We start from the raw sequence: 22,469 nt of genomic DNA, 5'->3' as shown, positions 1-22,469 counted from the left end.
TAATAAGGAATGCACTGCCAGTAACAGCTGGCCTTACTAAGCAATTATAAAAGCCATCTTCCCTTTTTGGTAAAGGAGGGGACAGAAATTGATGATCCAGCTCCACCCACAGACCTCAATCCAGAATAAATTTCATGAATACAGAACAAAATCATGTAATGCAATTTTGTAATTACAGAAACACTTTACAGGACCTATAATGCTAAATAGCAGTTGCAGTAGTGACAGAAAGGTCATCATGAAAACTGAGCTGAGCTGAAGGGGGTGCTTGAGCTGAAATTATACCCAATACAGGAAATGGTTTATGTGCGAGATTCATGTGAAGCCTTACAAGCAAGGCAAAGAAGTCACATTCTTTCAGGATAGAACTGCACAGTAGCTAGGTCTCCGTCTTCTAATGCTAAGGCATTATACACAAAACGTTCTCAGCAAAACTAAAACTGTCTGTTTTTTGTGATACATTTCCTTATTGGGGACTTAATAGCCTAACTCTGGCTAACTTATTTAACAAATTCAGAGTATCCTGATCACAAACTTATTTCTTATAAAGAAGGTTAGTTAGGTAGCCTGATGGGGCTCGGTTAGCAAACACTAACTGTCTGACAGGGCTTATTGCAAATAAATCATGCTAATCATTCTAACGTTAGCTTATGTTCCAGGTTTGCACATCAAACGTCAATTCCATGCAGTCATCTAGCTAAAACATTCCTCCAACAGAAAACTATTTTTGATGCGACAAATTAAAGTTATCTAAAATTACATGTTATCTAGTTACCTAGCTACCTAGATAGCCAGGATAGATTAGCCAATCGTTCCGCTATCGTTAGTTAGCGAACCTCTAGCTAGCATCCTCTAAAGCTTGCTAGGTACCTAGCCAGCTAGCTACGTAATGTTAGCTAGTTGGCTAGCTACCTATAAAGTCGTTATATTGCTAACCCTACGCAAACTAAAATGTATTCGTGGTTTGCGTACACAAACAACTAGCGTTATAACAACGTGTGGCATGTTTCAAATGACATCGAGGACTGAAAAATGCAACCTAATTCACGACCTAGCAGCTGCTAGTTAGCTAACTAGTTAGGTAGCCAAAGGCCGAACCCGCCCCATTTAATAAAGAAAGCACTGGTATTAAAGAAAAATTTGCGGCTCAAAATCTCGAGATTACCTGGTCTGTTATGCTTAGTATTCCCATCTCCCCAAATCAGTCAGGGCGAAGCTCCTTCATCAGGCCATAGAAGAGTGAGGTAATGATATTATTTTTGTTTGATTTGTGATAATTAGTCAAGGAAAGGCTAACTTCATGTCCATGTACGCTCGCCGTTGTTTATTGCTCTGACTAACGGAACAGATAGACAGTATCCACCTACAGGATCGGCGGCACTACAACACCAACTCAGTTGAAATAATAGTGACATCTCGCGGTTTATTCGGAGACGATGTGAAAACTACACTCAGCAATCATTTTATTAGAGACGTCTAGCTACGTTGTATCTAGGCTTACTTGCTTGGTCTAGCATTATATTATTTTATGTGCGTACAATTACAACCCATCTGCTAGCATGGACATTACATGTCACAGTAGTGCGCCGCTCAATACCAGAAACTGACCACCACTCGTGAAGGACTTGCCAAATATACAATCTTTACTGTTAAAAGGTAAAGAACAGTGTGAATGGAATCCATAAAGAATTCCAGAATTAATATATAATTCATATGACATTCATATGGCGTAAGGATTATCAATCGGGTTGCACACTGGCAATGTTTCTATTAATAAATATAGTACGTAACGATGGTGGGAGGAGACATGTGAGTTCGCTGTGAACCGCATGTGTTCTTGGTGTTCTAGTAAATTTTGGAGTCAACCTCATTTCGTTAATATGCTTGTAGTGCATGTTACCAACCTTCCTGGATAAACAACCGTTGAGTTTGACGGGACGTTCGTGTGAAAACACCAACCATTTTAACAGTTAGCACATAGCTAGGTAATTCCGTGCTAGTTCGTTAGCAAGCCCGCTAGCTTGTTAGCATTCACTAGCTCTAGCTATGTAATTTTATTTCTATTTCACATGGCGATTGCACTCGATGACTGTGGCATTGTAGTCGTTGGACATTTTCCGCGATTTAAAACTAAGTCCTGGTGTTTTTAATGGTAATTTATCCTTTATTTTTGTTGTAATAACAAGATTACTACTAATTGAAGGACACTATAACTGTTCTGTCGGTAACATTCTATGGACTTTTTGTTCTTGAAAAGTGGAGGTTTGGATCAGATCTTAAATGGCGTTGTCGATGAGCATGCACCGTTTATCTAAATGCCTCGGAACTGTTACATTTCGTTATCTTCCTCCAAACCCACTCTTTTCCAGAGGTCGACTGGAGCGGCCAATTGGGTGAGCAAATGCATAAACTTATTTCAGGTGACTAAAGTACGCTTGCAAGAGTTGCAACATGTCTTCTCTGGTACGACATGCCATGAAATAACTAATTTTGCCTGTCCGGGTATAATGGTTGGGGCAGTCAGATACGTTTAACGGTGTTGCACTACTTTTGATTTTAAAGTCTACATTTTATCTTCATGACCATATTTTGCATCGTGTTCATAGATACCTTGCAGTATGGCGAGTCCTGATGGCAAAAAGCCCAAAGGGACCATGCTGTCGGAACCAGACAGCAACATGTACACCACCAGCTCGGTACTTCATCAGTCTGGGTAACAAGAGAAAGCAGTATTCTGAACGACGCATCATAGGGTATGGTAGCAATTAGGATCCATCAAAGCCCAGAAATGTTTCAGTTCAAAAACAATCCTGATTGTACCTTGAAATTGGCACATTGTTTTAGAACAGTACTGTAAGAGGATAATTATGTTGCCATTTTAAGTGGATACAATATTTGTTTTCCCCAATAGATTTTCATGATTCTGACTCATCACTGTCTTCTATTACAGTTAATGTAGATTTAGTTACAGTCAGGTCTGTCTGGATATAGATCTGGTAATTATATTGTAACACACACAGTATACACTAGTATTAGCTTTTCTGATTGTCTTAAGGTGCAGTGGTGTGATTTAATGCTGAACAGAATAGATAAATGAGGCTACTCTTAATGCTTTCTTTCACCAGGTATTCCATGCAGGAAATGTACGACGTTGTAGCGAATATAGATGATTATAATTACTTCGTTCCATGGTGCAAAAAATCCCAGACAATACTGAAGAGAGCAGGCTATGCCAAAGCTCAGCTGGAGATTGGTTTTCCGCCAGTGGTGGAGAGGTATACCTCCATGATCACAAATGTTCGTCCTCACCTTGTGAAGGTAAGTGCCAGCAAACACTTCACTTATTTGTTTGAGTAATTGTATAAAGATGCTCTGAATTAATTACTTGGACAGCGTTAGATGAGAGTGGAGCACATTGTGTACTGTATGCATCACTGAAGTGTCACTCATGGCAGAATGGAGAAGAGAGATGGAAGTCGTTCCCTTAAGCAAGCTTTAAGCTGTCATATTTATGTTTTTAGGCTGTGTGCTCAGATGGAAAACTTTTCAACCATTTGGAGACAATATGGCGTTTCAGCCCTGGTATCCCTGGTTATCCACGGACGTGCACGGTTGATTTCTCTGTAAGTGTTTAACTTCAGATATGACCACTTCCTTCAGCTGCCCATAGTTGACCACTGTATCCATACAGATGTAGCAGTGGCTTAGGCTGGGATTCCATGCCAGGAACAAAATGCAGTGAAGACATTCTAAACACTATGCCACTTGCATACTGTGATCATTCAGAAGTCTCTTTTCAAATTCCTTCAACTCTGATTCTTTTTTTCTTTCTTTCTCACCCCTCGTATCCTTAGATATCTTTCGAGTTCCGCTCTTTTCTGCACTCCCAACTGGCCAGAATGTTCTTTGATGAGGTTGTTAAGCAGATGGTAGCTGCCTTTGAGAATCGTGCAGGTGAACTCTATGGCCCGGAGACTCACATCCCTAGAGAACTCATGTTCCATGAAGTACATCAGACGTGAACCTCCAGCACAGCATTGTTCATATTCTTAAGTTTAACCTTATTTGGCTATCACCTTGCTCTGTCACCTTTTGTGATAAGCAGGTCATAAGCAGTATTGACAAGGAGAGAAGAGCTATTTTGACACTATGTTTTTCATTTTATTACCTCTGTTGTGACTCTTATTCAACTTGACAAAACTCCCAAGAAATCAGATATTTATATTTTTAGTCACTATTTGTTGCTGAACCATTCATTGAATGAGGACTGTTTGGACATATGTACATTTGCCTCATATGTTGAGTATCTCTGATGCTTTTATGCTTATGAATGCTGAGGACACCAAGCTTGAGCTAAATAAGCATTAGGCATTGCTTAGGGTAATCAGCTTTTCCAAAATATTAAGATATAAGTCTTAATTTCTTTCCAGTTAAAATGTAGCATGGGTGTTTTTGTCCATAATGAATGGATGAGATTGTCTTATTGAAACTGGGTGAAAAAAAATGGGCGAGCCTTCTATGAAAAGTACAAGAATTACTATATTTCATATGCTATTGTGGATTATTCATAGACCAAGATATTTACACTGTGACCTGCTATAATTACTGTAAAGTGCAATATGTTCACAAGGTGTGTGTGTGTGTGTGTGTGTGTGTGTGTGTGTGTGTGTGTTTGCAAAATAAGAAGATACACTGGAGTTCATGTATTTCAAAAACTGACTAAAAAAATATGTGGAAGAGGTTCATTAACTTGAGAAGTCACCCTTCTGAGACTTTATGATTTGTCATCTGCAAAATACTTACTGTAAATGATGGATTCACATAATATTGTATGCTTTTTGAGCTACTTGGAATGCTTCTCTATAAAAGGACCTTGGTTTTGAAAAGCAGATTCTTAAATATGTTCTGTATGTCTGCATTTTAACAAACTGAAGCACAAAAGGATTCTGTTATAGTACCACTGTTCCAGAATTCAGTTATTCAAGTATTACATTTTAAGATATTCTGTGCCACGTTAATTGGATGGACAACCTACCAAACATGGAATAATTTTCCTTGTTTTTTTTATATACATTGGTGTTTTATAAGTTGCTACTCTGTGAATGAATAAGTGAATTGTTAGAATAAAATGGCAGTTATATTAAGACGGACAGATCTCTTCCTTTGCATGTGTCACTATGAAACAGTTAACATCTCCACATGTGTAAATTAATATGATAATGTGCCTAATCACAGTAGAGAACACAGCTAAATATGGAACTGCCTGCAGTAAATTGCATTTGGACAATATAATTTCATGTTTCATAATTTTGCTATTATTTGATGATCATGTACAATTTAATGGGTGGCATTTAAGAAAATGTGTAGAGCCAAAGTGTTGATCAACTAAACTATTATTTAGCCAAGAACTGCAATAGCACTGAGTATAACTATAAAACAAAAGCTACAACATACCACTTACAGATGCAATGGATATTCACATCATATGTCTCTCATGCTTCACTTTTAATACCCTTTAAGCTCTTTAAATACCAGTGGTATAGGACTAAATTATCCAATGTCGGATCAGATGGGCAGGATTTGAGTATGTCAACCTGGCAGACAATAGGATAATAATAAAAAGAAAGCAATAAACTAGGGCCAGAAATATTTTGAGCCTGTTCAAAGCCTTCTGCACAAATATGCTGTAAAACAACCAAATATGCTCACTTGACAGAATAAGACAAACCCAGTTTAACTTCCAGGTTTAGGGATGCAATCCAACAGGGTATGACTGTCTAGTCATTGTTCCCAGAGAGATAAAAACAAATAACACATCATAAATCAAAAATGGAGATGGTTTATGGTGTTTCACAGATTGAAGACTAATCTGTTCTAGGGCCTTTGCTTGCTTCTTTAGATATGCTACCGCTAGGTGACATTATACGTAAACACTGCTAAAATATCATTTGAGGTGCACTTCAAGTATGACAATTTCGTTGAAGATTAATTCACCCCACATCCGTACTGACTACATTTTCTTGTGCCGGTCTACACCCATGTCCATAATACAGAGCTGATTTGAACCGAGACAGCTTCTCTGCCTTAGCAGACATGCACTGGAGCATACCGGTGTTATGTACAAAGCCCAAGATGCTACAAAAGAATGCATTCATAAACGGTTAATATTTACGTTTCTTGTAAAGAATACAGTACAGCGTAGACAAAATCTATAGGGGACAGTGGGGTAAGATGAGCCGTTTGATGGGCACACTACACGACTTTCAAAGTCGTCAGATCGCTATACTGTTCACACTACACAACTCACTATTTTGTAATCGGGAATCTTGTAGTCGTTGTGTTTGCACATTTATTGGCGGCAGGGAATAACACACTACAAAAGGTTTCACCATCCCGCGAGTCGGCCTGGCATCCAAACTATGTTTTGTCACGAAAATATACGGGAGAAATAACACGGAGAATGACGCAATACCATACGTGAGCTGGATAAAATCTAGCGAGTTAGATCTTTCCTCCCCCAGGTTTCCCCTCACTCCATATATTGAGTTCTCATATTGGTTCCGTATTGACATAGCGCTCACTACCAGTCATATGTTCGCAGCACTTTTCCACACAGTGGGATTTGGACTCGCCGACAGGTCCAGTTATGTAGCATCTCGCATGGTGCCTATGAACAATTCACACGTAGCGAGCGAATGCCGATTTACCGATATGGAGCTTTTCGCGGCGACCTCCATAATCTGTCGGCGAGTGCAAATCTGTGTAGTGCAACAATCATGTAGTGTAAACACGGCATAAATCCAACCAAAAGAATATGTATGCAACACGCGTTCGGTCGATTGAAACCTTAGCAGTGTAACTAACAAAATATGGGGTCCTCAAAAAAGTTGTTTTGTGGCTTAACTTGCCCCGTGTTAGGCATAGGCTGTTTTAGCTGATAGGGTAAATTGAGCCATCAAAGAAAAGTTATTATTGTATTAACCAGATTTTAAAGTATAATTCCAAACATTGTTATTAATAATTAAATCCCGCATTGTACTAATAGTATTGCTGTTCATGAAATAAATATAAAATTACTAATTTGTCTACAGTTCTGAAAGCTGATGATGATAAATTTAATGAAACTTTTTTTTTTGATAATCATTTACCGATTTTCACTTTCAGTGTAGCTTCCCAACTGTATGTTTGATATAATGGCATATTTGCTATAATGGCAACATTTTAGCCCAATTTTAAAAAAAATTAGGCCTACTTGGTTATGACAGCAATCAATTAGTGTTGCTCCCTAGGGATGTGGAACCCCTATGTTTTTCAGCTGTTCAGATGAAACACCTAAAATATGAAATGTCAGTTCATTGTTAGGATGCAATACCAATTAAAAGACCAAATATCTTAACTTCATGTAAATCTGAGGGGTTTAGATGGAGCACTGATTCAATTTATCCCCAAGGCTCTGGCTCAGTTTACCCTACAGCCATTTTGGAAAAAGTGTTTAATCTAGCAGCCCATAGGTACACTTCTGAGAATTCAATCATATTAAACAGTGCTAGTTAATTGATATAATTGTTTATACTGAGAGAAATTACGTTTGATGCAAGATGTGATTATACCTGATATCACTCTGTACAGCTTGTAACAATGTTTGATCATTGAAAAAGTCCTGAATACACAAAATGTATAGTTTATTACACTAAAAAGGCAGAAGAAATGAAGAAAATTGATCAATTCAGGAAGACCATTACAAGTCACTGGAATTGAAAACATGTTCATCTTAAAATATGTGCTAGATATAAAATTTACAAGTAAGAGAAGGTCAATGTTGGAATTTTAACAGGAATTGTATCCTTATTTGAAGAAAAGTGACAAATTCAGACAGGAACGAGTGTTACAAATATTAAGCAACAAAAAGTTACAGAAAGTAAACAGACATTTATCAGTTAACATCTTTCTATGTGATGTGTACATGGAAAGTGATCAATCTGACCATCAGAAAGAAAGAAATATGGTATTACCCTTAGGACGGATAGGTGATTTTCTATGTGGCTCTTGCAGCCACTCAAAAAAAAACAAAAAAAAAAAAACAAGTAAAAAGTAAACAGTGGGGAAGGTCACAAACAATACTCTAGGCAGTTTTTCAAAATGAACAATGCATACAGTTGTCAACACTGTGAACAGGAATACAAGTTAGATTTCATTTCTGTGTTTCACTGTGGATGAACAAACAAGCAGAAAAATGAGCAGTGTGTCCATAGCACCCAAGGCTTGCTAAAACCAAATTCAGAGAACAGTCAGTCAATCTGTACACAACACATAACCAGAACAAGATTTTTTTTTAATGCACATCTAAAATAAGCAATGATCTGTTGCCAATAGCTTTTAAATTCAATTACATCCTAAATTATGCAATGAAATGAGGCCATTTCAGTATGCAATCGAACCTGAAAAGGTTAGGGCCCCATTTTCCAAAAGCATCAATGTTAAGATCATCTTATGGATCAGAAAGGTTCAGTCTGATACTCACTCTACCATTTAACAATGATCTTTATGCTACAATACTTTTGGAAAACCTGGCTCTGATCAGATTACTTGTTAACTAGTGGCCCCAGACAGTCACTACATGACAAACTTGGATTTGGAGTGAGATTACTGATCCTCTGCTATATCTTTCCATATTAGATAATGTTGTGATGTTATTGTTATAGTTCATCATGAGGTATCTTCAGTGCATGATCACAAAGATCTGTAAGCAGAATTTAAGTTATTTAGACTGTATATTTAAACAATGTGTAAGCTATTAATGTACAATATTTAAGCATTAAAAAACATGGTTCTTTCAAGATCATAATGCTGTTTGTACAACTATCAAAGTAAACTTCCTAAACTTTCCCAAAAGCCTAATATAAAGTAAATAATCAACATTCAAATATATATATAATTGAATGTTACTTTCATCCAAAGGCAATTATTATAAAGAATATAAGGAAAAAGTGCATATTAAAAGACTACAAATGTATTCAAATGTGGATTTAATGCAATACCTGTTCTCTTGCTGCAGAGCTTGTCTTTAACATTGTCTGTCTCATGAGCAAAGAATTCAATTATTTCATCCTCGTTCTGCTCAACAATTGTTTCACACTGTAGGAAGCGGGGGGGGGGGGGGGGGGGGGAGACTATACTTCAGTTCTATACCAGTACTTCAATTCTGCCAAATTGCTTGTGTTGATGCCTTTCAAATTTGTATCTGCTTTTGAACTGTGACTTTCTCGGTCAATAATTATGACCAAAATATAAATGTCATCAATAGCAGAAATGCTTTTCAATTATTTAAACTCAAGCATGGAATACATCCAATATACATAACTACATTTACTATCACTTTGTTTTAGATTTTATAGATAAAAAAAATCTAGATTTTAATGCAAAACCCAGTATGAAAGTAAAGGAAAATAATTCTTACAGCAAACTTTAAATTGGCGCTGACTCTCGAGTCCAAGGTCACATCGGAGAGGTCCATGGCTGTGCCATCGTGTGACGTGTGTCGCATGTAGATCTTGCGATTAGTCGTCGAATCCACATGCTCCCCGTAATCCTTCATCTTCTCACACACCTCTTCCATCACTTCAAGTAGATGGCCCTCAGAACGGGCTAAAGGAACCTGACCCACAAATGGGAGATGTATATAAAAAATGGGGGGGGGGGGAGCTATAGAAAAAAACTATAAACTGCATCATAGCGATAGCACAAATAAAATAAAATAAAATTTCGTACCTCTTTCACAGACTGGCTTCCATCAGGATTTATCCTGAATGATCCCGTTTGGATCATTTTTTTAGGATCTACCTGAGATATGGCCCATTCCATTTCATCAACTAATGCTCTGCAAGCTGGAATAAGTGTAAACAGTGGGCATACATCATCAAATGTAGTCTTTCCCCCAAAACAGTACAAATGTACACTATTTAAGCCTTTACATCTAGTACATTTACTGTGGTAGTATACGGATAGACAAAACGAAAAATAGCCCATCGTTTAGCTGATACCTTTATCCATGGCAACTTACAATTTTGAGCAACTGAGGGTTAAGGGCCTTGCTCAAGGAGCAAGTGTCACAATGTGGCAGTGCTCAGGCCTGAACTGGCAACCTTCTGATTACTAGTCGAGTACCTTAACCACTGAGCTACCACTATCCCACTACCTTTCTAACTGTGAACCTCAATTAACCCAAATGATTGTGCAAAGAAGCAGAGCAGTGCGTATAAGGGAAATAAACACATGTGTATGAACATTTTTAGAGATTCTGACCAGTTTAATTCAAACACTGACAATACCTCCACACTTGATATCTTGACTCTGCCTTCGTCCTTGTACTAATACGTTAAAAGCCAACATTCCACAGAGAAAGATGATATACTGTTGATTCGCCATCTCTCCTCTTGGCTCAGGAAAACCTAAAAAGAAATGCTTCAACTTCAAACTGTAATAATTTCCTGCAAGCGGTTTTAGCTAACCTATCTAACCAAGTTTTCTGAATAATAGAAACCAGAAATGTAATACTAAAAATATATTTTTAAGAGATCCTACAAAACATCTAAACACGCACCTTTGGCTATGTAATTTTCAGCCACCGCTACAAAGAAATGTCTACTCCACGCTATTCCATAGCAATAGATGAAATTGATGACGTTTACAACTGACTGCTTCCCGGGGACGTCCGAATATTTGCCTGATTCTCCAAAGGACCCCTTGTGATCTAGACTATTGTCTAGATATCTACTTAAATAGAAAAATAGTGCTCTAAATATGTTATTTATATATATTTATTTATATAGTAAATATGTATAATATTACGTTAAGAGCAGTATTAATTGTAACTTTATTTTACCCATTTTCTCTTTTTGTTGTTAATTATTTTTCATTTAATACATCAGGTGAATGCGCATGCTTACTATTCAGATGCCAAAAAAAAAGGATAACTAATTTATACAAATTACACTTACGGGTAAATTTGAGAATAGTTTATTTGCAGTGCTTATGTTCGTCTCTTCGTGTAAATTTCTATGTGAATATTTATGTGTCACGTTAGTGAATTACCGAATTCCCAGAACAGCTAGCTAGCCATTTTACCATTCTTACGATAGGGGACGTTCGGTACCGAGGCATCGAAGCTCGTATCACTATTGCAAACATAGATTACAAAGAACACTGATTCGACACAGTGTACCGAAGCGTGTATCAAAATTACCATTACCACGTGTCTACTGACGGTTGAAGCTTCAAACGTCACCGAAACACTGGGTGGGTGTGGGATTGTTCTATAATTTGCAGACTACAATGAGGGTGTAATATGCCCAGATATCTTTTACTACAAAATTGGAAATATAGAAAATATGGAAGCAAAAAGGGGGAAGAAAGGTTCCAAAGTTTCGGAATATGTCAACCCGTTGACTCCCAGTATAATTTGCCACATTTTAATGTATTACATTTTCACATAGAAAGGGAAACTATTTTAAACACTCAATTGCAGAACGTTAATGGCTAAACGTCATTACTGATCATCATCAGATCTTTTTTTATGAAATTTGAAAACGGTGGAGTGTTGTAGAGTTTGTTGAGATGTGCAGTTTTGAACCTATGACCGTTATAATTTCGGACAACCACCAGGTGTCACTGTTGTAATGATCGTCTTTCAATACTCCAATGCTCAGGATCTTTTACCAGCACAATCAGGAAGAAGCTCTTCACAAGGCATCGTCTGCCCATCACTAATTTCTGGCTTTTCATAAGCAATAGCTGTTTTGCAGGCACTTGATAGAAGAGTTTGCGCAACACAGGTTGAAATTTGTGTTGCTCGAACATCTGCAAGGATTTTAACTCGAATATGCACTTTTGCACCGTCAAACGTCAGTGAAGGGTTTTAATATTTGTGCTCATTTATCATGCTTCGACTCTGTAAGCACGCTGTTTTTATGTATGGAAGATGGACCAACTTCACATTAAGGTACCTACCTGTATAATTTTGCACTAAAACATGCCAGAGAACGATACCCCACACATAAGCTGACTAGCTAGCTAAGCTGTTTCAGTAACATTATCTGGCGAAGCCGGTTTGACGTTAAACTGGATTCGGTGATTTTCGATGTAATATACTTAGCGTTAGTCCTTAGATATGGCCAATAGGATAAGCACATAGTTAACTTCAGATGACACTGTAATTACAATTAAATTTTATGTGAACATGCAGAACCTAAAACCTTGCAAACGTCATAGCAGCAACCGTCAGCAATATGACACTGGCCTTTTCCATAACATAATGCATATATATTTTGTCTTGCACCTAAGGATATTTTCCACTAGCTGTTACTCAACGTCTCCAGCTAGGCTGGGTATACTGAAGAGAGTAACTGAGAAGTATGAGCGAGTATTGGAACAACGATTCCCTCGGTTTTACGTCTTATACCACACCCTAATGAGAGGTATGTATATCCTGATCTACTAGAATTGATTCCTATATACCTGTGCAATTTGATATTACATGCCTGCCGCTTGAAGTCGTTAGCACTTGTCACATAAATAAAATAGGACTGTGAGGAGGGGTGCGGGTGCGGGTGGAGTTCACTGACTCAGAAAAAAGATAAGAATTTTTTATTAATCCTGCAGCTGGAAAATTTGCAATGTGACAGCAGCAAAGGGGATGGTATAATAGCCTCAGAAGCACTGAATGTAAACACAATTGTTTGTATATAAATAAGATTTAAAAATGGAACAGTAGGTGAAAATAAAAATAGATATTATACATATTATTGCAAAGCATCTACACTATCACTATTGGAGTTTGGTGTATCTACACATAGTTGTAAACATAAAGACAATGACTGCACATAGTTAGATGATCAGTTTTAGTGTTCTTGGTATTTGTGGTTGTACTGAGAGCAGTCTTAAAAAGTGAAGGAAAGACCTATGGTATCCTTTACACACCGCATGTGAATCAGTATAACAGCAGTACAGCAGATATGTGAGTTGTCCTTAATGTTTTGAACACAATTTGTTTTAGGATTTCAGCTCCTATTTGAAGATGTAAAAGAAATTAGAAGGATACGGAGGAACATCTGTAGGAACAGCATCCATTACAGACAGCTCCCATACCGAGAAATGGAGAGGCTAATTTTGGTAAGGCTGTGTCTTCAAAATATTTCACATCAGAACCTCTATAAACAATGGGCCAGATTCATAGAACTTGATGTTATCCACTCTGCACCATGCAAAATGTGCTTCATGGTATTTAATTTTAAAGCTGCCTTGGAGATACAGTATCTGACTTTTTTTTCACCCTAGGAGAATAGATCAAAGGGAGAGTAGTAGCAGTTAAAAACCTTTTTCATAAAACTGTTAATCTATTAATTGTATATACATTGTACAAGTTGAGGTTTGTTTGTTATAGCTGCAGGAAGACCCATGAACATTACAGTAGTTGTAAAGTAAAAAAAGCATGGCTCAATTTCTTAAATCATAATCATACAGATGGATGTATGATTGAGAGAGGGTCTCTCTCATGCTATATTCCTTAAATGAGAGAATGCAGTTTTAGTAATATTAGTATGTGGTTTAAAAGTTAAATCATATGCAGGCAATCCACAATTATAAATGAGGACGTATGTTACCATTTTGCTCCTTGCTTTTAATGTCGCATTAAATCTAGCAGTATGTTTTATGAATTTGGCCCAGTGTGTCACTAATAATACACTGTTTAAAAAAAAACAAAAACAAAAAAAAAAACTAACAAATATGATTACAAATTGGTTTATGAGCTGAATGAGTCTGTTGGAGGAGGCACAGTAAAACTGAGGTAGTCTTTACTGGGATTTTACTGCATAAACTGCACCTCTGAGTTGGGGCATTATTGTCAGTGGGTCCTGAGAACAAGCTGAAAACTTGGCTATTATAGTGAACCCATCCAGCAAAATATAAGCCTTAAAGGTGCCATAGTTGACATAGCTGAATAAGTAGAGTTCAGTACATGGAACAGATGTACCGTGAACTTCAAATGCTGTTGTGTACTCCTTCAAATTCAGGCCAATTCCAAAATCCTAAACTGTTACGTAATTCTTGACTGATTCATATTTATGCAGCCAAAATTTGCATACACCTAACATGCAAAACTTATACAGTTCTGCAAGTATTGTGAAAAACAAAATGACAATGGACCACCAACACTGAAAATGGCAGACTGTTCAGAACTGTAACTTTACAGGCTGTGAAGGGGATGTAGGCAATTTTTATTATGTTTGAAGTTTTTGAAAATTGCCTCTGTCGCATCCTGCTATAATCAAAACATTTAAAAGCTTATATGTTTTGTCCTGTGGACATTTTTGTCGAATATCATTGGATACATTTAATTACGAGGTCATCAGTGATCCGAAGTATGAATACACCTGCATGTGAACTAATGCTACTGTGCACTGAATTGATGTAATTAGACTGGCAGCATGTTAATAAATAAATAACACCCAAACCACTATGCTTTACCAGTGTAGTAGTCGAGTGATATAAAGTTCGATTTGAATAGCAGTTTTTATATTATAATGCTGGAATAGTGTATAATTGTTGTAATATTAGTATTGAAATTGTGTTAGGATAATTGAAATAGTATAGTTACATTAATATTGAAATTGTAGTGAACATGATTCTTTTCCAGCTGTAAGTTATTTAAATTGTATTACTATAGTTTTTTTTCACTTCTAGGTTATTTCCATTATTAGGTTTTCACACTAGCCACATTTTTCGTTTAACTAGTTTGTAAAGTTGTTATATTTAGCTATATATATATATATATATATATATATATATATATATATATATATATATATATATATATATATATAAATCATATACATACACACACGCTGTATTTATGCCTGCCTGTGTGTATTATAATTGTATAGTGCATTTTTTACAATGCCATTACATATTTCCATATACAGAATGAAATCAGAAAAAAGGGCTTTCCCTGGTAATGCAGGTTATGATGTAGTTATGTCATCAGCTGATACCAAAATGATAGAACTTTCCCTTCTGCTCATAGAAGCTGACATGACTTCAGTAGTGTACTGAGTAGACTTCTGCTGACAGTGATGTATGATGCATGACTTCAGTGTTCTTCTGAGCAGGCTTTGTTCAGCGATTGACACTAAATAGAGTGGCACTTCCAACCTTATTGGCATCACAACCACAACCTGTAATTATCTAGCTTAGCCATGCTGTGAGATTTTTATCCATTTTTTGTCAGTTGATGCCATATCATCTTAAGATGAGTTTCATAGTGAGCTAGCTAACAAGTTTAATTTACATTGTCATTGTTGAAAATGAAACCAAGTATCTAGTAAGTGCCAAATAATTAGTATGGCTAAATAAATAGTGCCAACTGTCTCTCATTCAAAGAAGTAACCTGTGTTGTCATATAAATATACAATATAAGATGTATCTTTTTTTCTTTGTCAGATTAATTTCTAATTTATATTTCAACAAGACATAATACAGAAGCTTACCTATATCGGCTGCTTAGAGGTATCAATACTATATCCATACCTAGGGTAACTTGCTGAGTTTAATGTTAGCTTCTCCACTACTGAAGTGGACAAAATTATCGATCTTTTAAAATGAGTTTTGTTTTAAAACTGAAATATCCTCTGGAGGCTCAACCATGTAGGGTTGAATGCCTAAACAAGCTTTGGTTCATCTCTCACAGTATTAGTAATTTATTTTAATATTATTATTCATGAGCCCACCAAAAAGCCTCTGACTTCAGTGTCGCCTGGTTCCAGTGCTATGTTGCAAATGAATGCATTCTTGTTAACAGCGCAGTCAGAGGACCCTGCCTGTCCGCATTGCTAAGTCACACCACCTCTGTGTTACGGCACTGAAACACAGCAATATGATTGACATGGAGGTTCAAAATCTCAGTCTTTATCCCAGACTTGGAAATCTTCTGAAAAGAACCCAGGCCTTTTTTGGAAAAGTAAAGTAAGTACACTGTTTAGATGAAAGCATGTTGAGATGCTCTGAAGTAGTGTATCTGTGCCACTGAATTCAAATAAATAGCTGCAGAGTCATGTACTGTTTGTTCTAAGGTTTGGATCTAAGGTTTCTATGTGGTTTACACATTGACATTTATTGAAGGCGCAGAGAGTCACTGGTAATGAATCAGTATATGATTTCCATTTGCAGTAGTAATAACTCAGTTGTTATGTTGTTTCATTATTGGTCTTTTGATCAATGTCAATATTGTGCGGAAAAGAAAAGTGGGGGGGGATATATATATATACGCGCGCACACACACACACACACACACACACACACACACACACACACACACACTCAACTGACAAGGGATTTCCACTGTGAGGTGAAGTCAGGAGTGTTCAAATTCACATTTTAATTCACAATTCACAATTGCTGAATAAACCATATCCAATATATCCATTTAATGTGCCATCTCACCTATCAGCAAATTTTTCAGCCTGCTATGAGAAACATGAGGAGCAGTTTGACATGGGCGTTAGTCCTGAAACTCCCTGCTTGACACTTTCAAGGTCATATTAATTTAGACTTTCTCTTCCTTTCTGTCCTATAGTTTCGAAGGGACATGATAAAAGCCATTCCACTTGCTGTGATCTCTTTGCCTCCATTTGGCATTTGTTTGGTGTTCATCCTAATGTGAGTTTGTATGATTTGGGTAAAACATTTTATATTTCATATACACTATACTTGGTTGCAAATAACTTCTGATGGCAGTTTTACTAATAGTTTAATACTGACTAATAGTTTGTACTTATATCAGAAGGGGTCATTTTCCCTTGATTCCCTTTGTTTAGTTTATAAAAAGTGTCCATTTTTAACCGTGATTTCTGTTGAAGTGTGATGTTAGGGGAAGTGGCCTTTTTCTTATCTTCTTCAGGTGCCTTTTTCCACGGCAGCTGCTGTTTCAACACTTCTGGTCTCCACAGCAGCAAAGGAAGTTCCAGATGATTTCCCATCTAAAGCGCTCTGAACACCAGGCACAGATTCTGAGAAACATTGCCAGCACAGCTCCACATGTCAGCAACTGGTCCCAACGTACTTTGCTCCAGAACCTGTGTGCCAAGGTGCCGTTTCCATGGATGTGTTTAAAATAGTTTTGCAGGGTGGTGTACTGGCAAGGAAAACTGAAGCATCTGCAAATGTCATTGTAGTGACTGCTGTACGCCCCGCAGGTTCAGAGTGGGGCACACCCAGATGTTTCTGAACTCCATGCTGTACGTGAGGTCTTCTCTGGTCCTCTGCTGAGAATGCAGTCATTAAAACCAAGTCACTTGGTCAGTGTCAGTGCCTTCTACAAACAAATATGTTTGCCTGTATATATGTATAAGTGTATGTATACATTGTGCCTGTATATATGTATGTGTATGTATACATTGTGCCAGTGTACCTTCTTTACCCCCCCCCCCCCCTTTTTCCCCTTTTTACATCCTCTCCTTTGATTTTTCCTGTTCCCTTTCATCCAGAGATCACTGGGCTCTCAGACCCCTAGAATTGTGTGGTTGCCCAGTTTCCTGGTGCGCAGGCGTCTCACCAAGGAGGCCCTGGACCTGCTGTATCTGGACAGTGCTTTAAACTGTCTAGGCCTAAAACAGCTAACTGATGAAGAAATGAGACGGGTTAGAAATTCTTCGTCATATTTTTCATAAAAAAAAATAAAATAAAAAACATCCTGACTTGGTGCATGTACTTTTATTGATGCCATTGTTTTCAATTCAATGTTTAATTTGTTAATTTGAGAGGCTTCGGGGTCTTATTTTGACTTTGTTCTTTGATGTTCTGCTTCCCTAACCACTAGGCCTGTGATTTTCGAGGGCTGTATTCCAGTCATCTTAGTTCCAGCCAGTGTAGAGAGTGGCTTCATCAGTGGTTGCAGTTCTCATCACAAGTCAACAGTAAGCCGGAATCTGAACCAAAGGAAAATGCCCGCCATTACGCTGTGTTTCAAATATACAAGGAAAATCCTTTACTGCTGCTTTTTCCATTTGTTTCATAATCTGACCTTTCTGATTTTTTTTTCCCCTTGTTCCTCAGAATCAGAAATTTCACTGTTGCTGCACAGCATAACAGTGCTCACTCTCAACTACCCTGAGTCCCAAAGTAAATGAAAAATTGCTGCTCAACAATCAGATCACCTTCCTCCTGTTTGCAGAAGGGTTTCATTTAAATAATTGATTCACTTCTGCTATAGTTTACACACCAGACACACTTCCTTTTTACATTCCATTAGTGAATGCATTTAAATTTTGTTTTATCTGCATTATGGACCAAATCCTAAACTTACCAGTTATGATCAGTAATAATCTCTTGAATATTTATTTTTTGTTTCCATTATGTTTGAAAGGACTGTGAAAATGTTAAATCACTCTTGCACATATGAACCGTATGCGTGCACAGTAGCTGTAGCTTAAAAAGCTACTTGTGCAAGCTGTCTCAAGTAATTCACTGCCGTTTTCTTTATTAAAGCCAAGTCTATCAAGGACATATAATGTGTGGGTCTTTGTATTTAGAAATGGACTAAAAGTAGGAACATCAAATATTTTATGTACAGCCATTTTCTAAGATATACATGTTTCCATGTATCTGTTTACTAATGTTCTTAGTTCAAACCTAAATTGTGTGTGTGTGTGTGTGTTTAAATGCTCAATATCCTTGCAATTGGACTTTTTTAAATCATACGTGTATTTTAATATTTCATTATTCGGTTGTACATAGTTCTTTGCCACAAATCTGTTTACTTCTGGTTCTTTAAAAAAAAGAGCTTGCTGTCTCTCATTGCATAGCTGCTTTCCTTGTTCAGACGATGATTTAATTACTGTTTGACATATTACCATTTTTAGTTATTCTCAGATTACTTCTGTTTAAGGTCTTTTGATTAGTTATTTTTATGTTAAACTGTTCAAATTTTAATATGCATGTTCGAGTTAATTGGAATAGTATTATTATCTAGTCCGGATATGTTGTGTGCTAATTAAATAAATGTATGCCGTAAGGGGTTAGAAAAGGTCAATTACTAATCTTGTCAGTAATCCTCTGATTAAATTGGACCGTAATGATACAGTTGTACAAAAATTTATAGCTACTTGTTTTTTAATTTAGATAACAGCATAAGTAAATATCCTACACCTACGTTTCATATCAGCACCTTTTAAGATGTGACTAACACAAGCTATTAAAGCTACATCCACCGAAAAATTGAAAGAGGCTATTTGGATTACATTTCTAATGCTCCACCACCAGCCGCAAACACACTTCCCTGCTGTGTGGGTGCTACGTGATCCAACGGACGATACAGTAGGCCTGTGGCTTTAGTTCCTGATTCCAGTTGTTTGAGTCTGCGACGGCTGAGAAGAAACTCAAGTTAAAGAGTTACGTTTTTGAATTATGTAGTAGGACATGAGCGCTTGAGTTTGGTATGTACGTAACAGCTTCGTGTTTTACTGTTTTTCTTTACCACGGCTGAAAATTCGGATCTAATCTTCACCGCATTCAGTGTAGTCTTCACGAGTTTGGAATGGTTTATGCTCATAGCTTCTCAGAGAACATTTAACGCTAAAGCGGTTAGTACAGTTTAAAGGTTTTAAACTACGAGCAACTACTGTTAGACCATTTTCTAAATAAAATGTTTGGGTCGGTTAGGTTTGGTTCTATTCTCAGGTGTAGCCCATTTTAAGTACTTTGTAGTGTAAAAACAAAACATCTGACAACCGCTAGTGATTTAACATCGCGGGATTCGAGCTTCCCTTTTTAGTTTGCTCTTTCGTTTGCCGTCTGAACCAGCCAAATGACTCGAGTGACACGAGCAGCAAGCTGCTAACCTGTAGCAATCGCTGAGCAGCAACTTGTAGTACACTGGGAAATAAATACATACAGATATAAATAAAAACAGATCTGGAGCGAGATGGAGGAAGCGTACACAGCCTTGTATCAGGAATTCCTCCGTCTGCAATCCCTATGTCTAAAACAAGCTGCAATGCTGCGACATCTTACCGAGGCACTGAGAAGACAGCAAGGTACTCCCTTGTCCCCGCCACACCACTGATTTTAATAGTGTTATGTTTACCTAATTTATAGATTTGTTATAGTTTCAACCTATCACAATCCATTTAAATTTAGTTTAATGCCAAGATGGTTTGCCCTCAGGTTCAGCCCCTGTTTCGAATGGGGAACTTGATGGCTTAGTTTCTAACCCACTTAAGTGCACACATGATGTGTTGGAGACAGTCGCCTTCCCTGAGCATCAGACCAAATCATCTCAAATACAGAACACTCTACAACACCCCAGAGGTATAGCAGTCATATACAAAGGGGAACAAATTGCAGCCCCATTCATTTTGTATCACACTATCCCCACAGTGCTTAATTCTGCTCAGGTTTGGCTTCAGATGATTCTGAGATAACAGCTGTTGCTGGAGGAATTGATAGATTGCAGTTTGACCCTATGTGGGGAGAAGTAAGACAAGACAGCCATGATGAAGCAACTTCTGTGGGTTTTCCAAGACAACAAGGGTCATCAGAGGCCAGTATCACTGATGAGTTAAGACAGGTTGAGCAGCATTGGCACAGCAGTGAAGCAGCTAAACAGCAAAGGGTAAGTAGTTAACCGTTTCTCTTGTGTTTGCTTTATTTCACTTCCTTATATATATATATATATATATATGCTATTTTAGCCTAATTCTGTTTTTTGAAATGTAATGATGTGTACCTTTGGTTTAATGTCCTTATGTCTGTTGTCCTGTGAATCATGTCTGGAAATTTTGTCTTTTAAACATCTGGAAAAAAAAAATGTATTCAACATTTAGTTTATATATATATATATATATATATATATATATATATATATATATATATATATTTTTTTTTTTTTTTTTTTTTTTTTTGTTCGTCATTCCTGCCTAAGACTTGAAAATTAACTGCTCTTCCTGATTCTTGTGCATTTGCAGCAATGCTAATGAACACCACAAACCCATTACAAGTTCCCATAAGATTATATAGCAAAAATATTGCTATATTTCTATTGCCATTAAGTATGCTGCAGCATCAGGTTTTCATGTTTATCAGGATTTCATACGGGACATTTCCATGTGCTTAATCCTGTGATGTTTTGTGTGTTTCAGAGACCATGGTCCTCCTCATTCCTGAACAGTGAGTTACTGAGCCAAGCAGGGGGTCTGCTGATGTCAAGGGTCACATTGCAATCCCAGGTGTGTGAATTCTGCCACGCCGTGTTCCCTGGACACACCACAACAAGGGGAGAGTTCCTTCGCCACCTTAATACCCACGTCCCCTGAATGGAAATGGTGTCTTCGGAATTATTAGCAACCTCTACTAGCAACTATTTGGCAGTAACTGCAGCTGACTTTTATAGTGCTTTGTGTCAAGATGGTTAATGATTCATATATTGCTTACATATGTAAAATTTGTTTTGAATCAGCAGTGTAAAGTATAATTGAACTGTATGTATAACATTTAATGTTTACTGAATTTATTGAATGTTTAATTTATTGATCACAATCAAATGTATTAATTTAAAATGCTAAAAAATCAGTATTCTAGTTCAATGGTATCTTGAACTCTAACCTACTGTACTGGTAAGGATATATTTTAGAGTAAATGAGGACAAAGTCTTTTTGTAAGTTGCTCTGGATAAGATACATAAATGTAAAAATAGAGTTGACTCATTGGAGGTGTATTCATTTTTTTTGGCATGAAGTAGTGAATGTTTAAATGCAACTAAACCACATAATTAACTGTCAAAAATAGTGTATTGAAGGTGATGTTAAATCAATGAGCAGTACTTTTTCATCTAAATGCACTTAAACTAGATGTCAAGTGTACAAAAACAATTTGAGGAAAAAGTTCTTTACAAAAATATATAAAGATGATATCTGAGATGATATCTTTATAAGTAGATACACAGGCTCAACAGTAATCAAGATGGACACATCAATATGTCATCCTGTGCTTTACTGCTGTTGGAAAGTGCAAGGTCTTTTTTTTATAGGCAATCTATATGTGTACTTATAGAACTGAGGTCAAAGTGTTTTTCCTACCTTTTCATATTTTCGTCCAGAAATAATTGGGATTGTAGATTAATAGGTCTGATCTTATGCTTGAAATAGTATGTTTCAAATCGAGCGCAGAATTGGCGGATTAACGTTTTGTTTGAAGGCCCGTTGAGTAAAAACAAAAGAAACCTATGTCAACTGGTACGAAGCACAGCGCGATTAATACGCTAAAGTTTCCCACTAGAGGGCAGTAACGCACTACAAACTCGCATAAGATTATATTGTAAAGGTATTTCTATTCATGAATCGGTGAATTAAAACAGAGTAAATTGAACGTAGATGGTACAACCTAAAATCGAAGTTGTTAAGTTTTTGTTTGTTTGTTTTTTG

General features: G+C 37.0%; 5 protein-coding genes across 7 annotated transcripts in view; 3 read left to right on the top strand and 2 right to left on the bottom strand.

Moving 5' to 3' along the window:
* ankrd52b (ankyrin repeat domain 52b) overlaps positions 1-1,351 on the bottom strand; it is a 29,512-nt gene extending 28,161 nt beyond the window's left edge. Inside the window, exon 1 of the mRNA XM_027027976.3 lies at positions 1,166-1,351. Within this exon, the coding sequence (XP_026883777.1) occupies positions 1,166-1,192 (27 nt within the window). The 5' untranslated portion in view covers positions 1,193-1,351. The remainder of the gene's footprint in view (positions 1-1,165) is intronic.
* Positions 1,352-1,787: 436 nt separating this feature from the next.
* LOC113588688 (coenzyme Q-binding protein COQ10 homolog A, mitochondrial-like) lies at positions 1,788-5,161 on the top strand. The gene is made up of 6 exons (XM_027027977.3): positions 1,788-2,152; positions 2,258-2,393; positions 2,607-2,753; positions 3,126-3,318; positions 3,522-3,623; positions 3,855-5,161. Exons 2-6 carry the CDS (start codon positions 2,281-2,283, stop codon positions 4,020-4,022), a joined length of 723 nt encoding a protein of 240 aa, XP_026883778.1. The 5' UTR covers positions 1,788-2,152; positions 2,258-2,280; the 3' UTR covers positions 4,023-5,161.
* Positions 5,162-7,665: 2,504 nt separating this feature from the next.
* Positions 7,666-10,633, bottom strand: cnpy2 (canopy FGF signaling regulator 2). The gene is made up of 6 exons (XM_035520414.2): positions 10,601-10,633; positions 10,329-10,448; positions 9,769-9,884; positions 9,458-9,655; positions 9,039-9,135; positions 7,666-8,740 (listed from the first exon to the last, which is right to left on the bottom strand). Exons 2-6 carry the CDS (start codon positions 10,423-10,425, stop codon positions 8,697-8,699), a joined length of 552 nt encoding a protein of 183 aa, XP_035376307.1. The 5' UTR covers positions 10,426-10,448; positions 10,601-10,633; the 3' UTR covers positions 7,666-8,696.
* Positions 10,634-11,700: 1,067 nt separating this feature from the next.
* Positions 11,701-19,208, top strand: LOC113588685 (LETM1 domain-containing protein 1-like). Of its 2 annotated transcripts, XM_027027973.3 has the most exons (9): positions 11,702-11,998; positions 12,340-12,473; positions 13,052-13,167; positions 16,628-16,710; positions 16,952-17,138; positions 17,247-17,348; positions 17,538-17,690; positions 17,870-17,966; positions 18,106-19,208. In XM_027027973.3, exons 1-9 carry the CDS (start codon positions 11,937-11,939, stop codon positions 18,177-18,179), a joined length of 1,008 nt encoding a protein of 335 aa, XP_026883774.1. In that variant the 5' UTR covers positions 11,702-11,936; the 3' UTR covers positions 18,180-19,208. The 2 variants fall into 2 exon arrangements, with proteins under 2 accessions (XP_081561376.1, XP_026883774.1); XM_081705250.1 differs by lacking the exon at positions 18,106-19,208 and having other exon boundaries at positions 11,701-11,998; positions 17,870-18,099.
* A 157-nt stretch (positions 19,209-19,365) lies between these two features.
* Positions 19,366-21,748, top strand: zgc:113184 (uncharacterized). 2 transcript variants are annotated; one of them, XM_035520211.2, is made up of 4 exons: positions 19,366-20,084; positions 20,215-20,358; positions 20,445-20,662; positions 21,189-21,748. In XM_035520211.2, exons 1-4 carry the CDS (start codon positions 19,973-19,975, stop codon positions 21,360-21,362), a joined length of 648 nt encoding a protein of 215 aa, XP_035376104.1. In that variant the 5' UTR covers positions 19,366-19,972; the 3' UTR covers positions 21,363-21,748. The 2 variants fall into 2 exon arrangements, with proteins under 2 accessions (XP_035376104.1, XP_026883776.1); XM_027027975.2 differs by lacking the exon at positions 20,215-20,358 and having other exon boundaries at positions 19,367-20,084.
* The last annotated feature ends 721 nt before the right edge of the window (positions 21,749-22,469 follow it).

The sequence above is a fragment of the Electrophorus electricus genome, chromosome 22 (genome assembly GCF_041902795.1).
Source record: "Electrophorus electricus isolate QZ-2024a chromosome 22, ASM4190279v1, whole genome shotgun sequence".
Classification (NCBI taxonomy): Eukaryota; Metazoa; Chordata; class Actinopteri; order Gymnotiformes; family Gymnotidae; genus Electrophorus; species Electrophorus electricus.
This window is presented reverse-complemented; position numbering and strand designations above follow the sequence as displayed.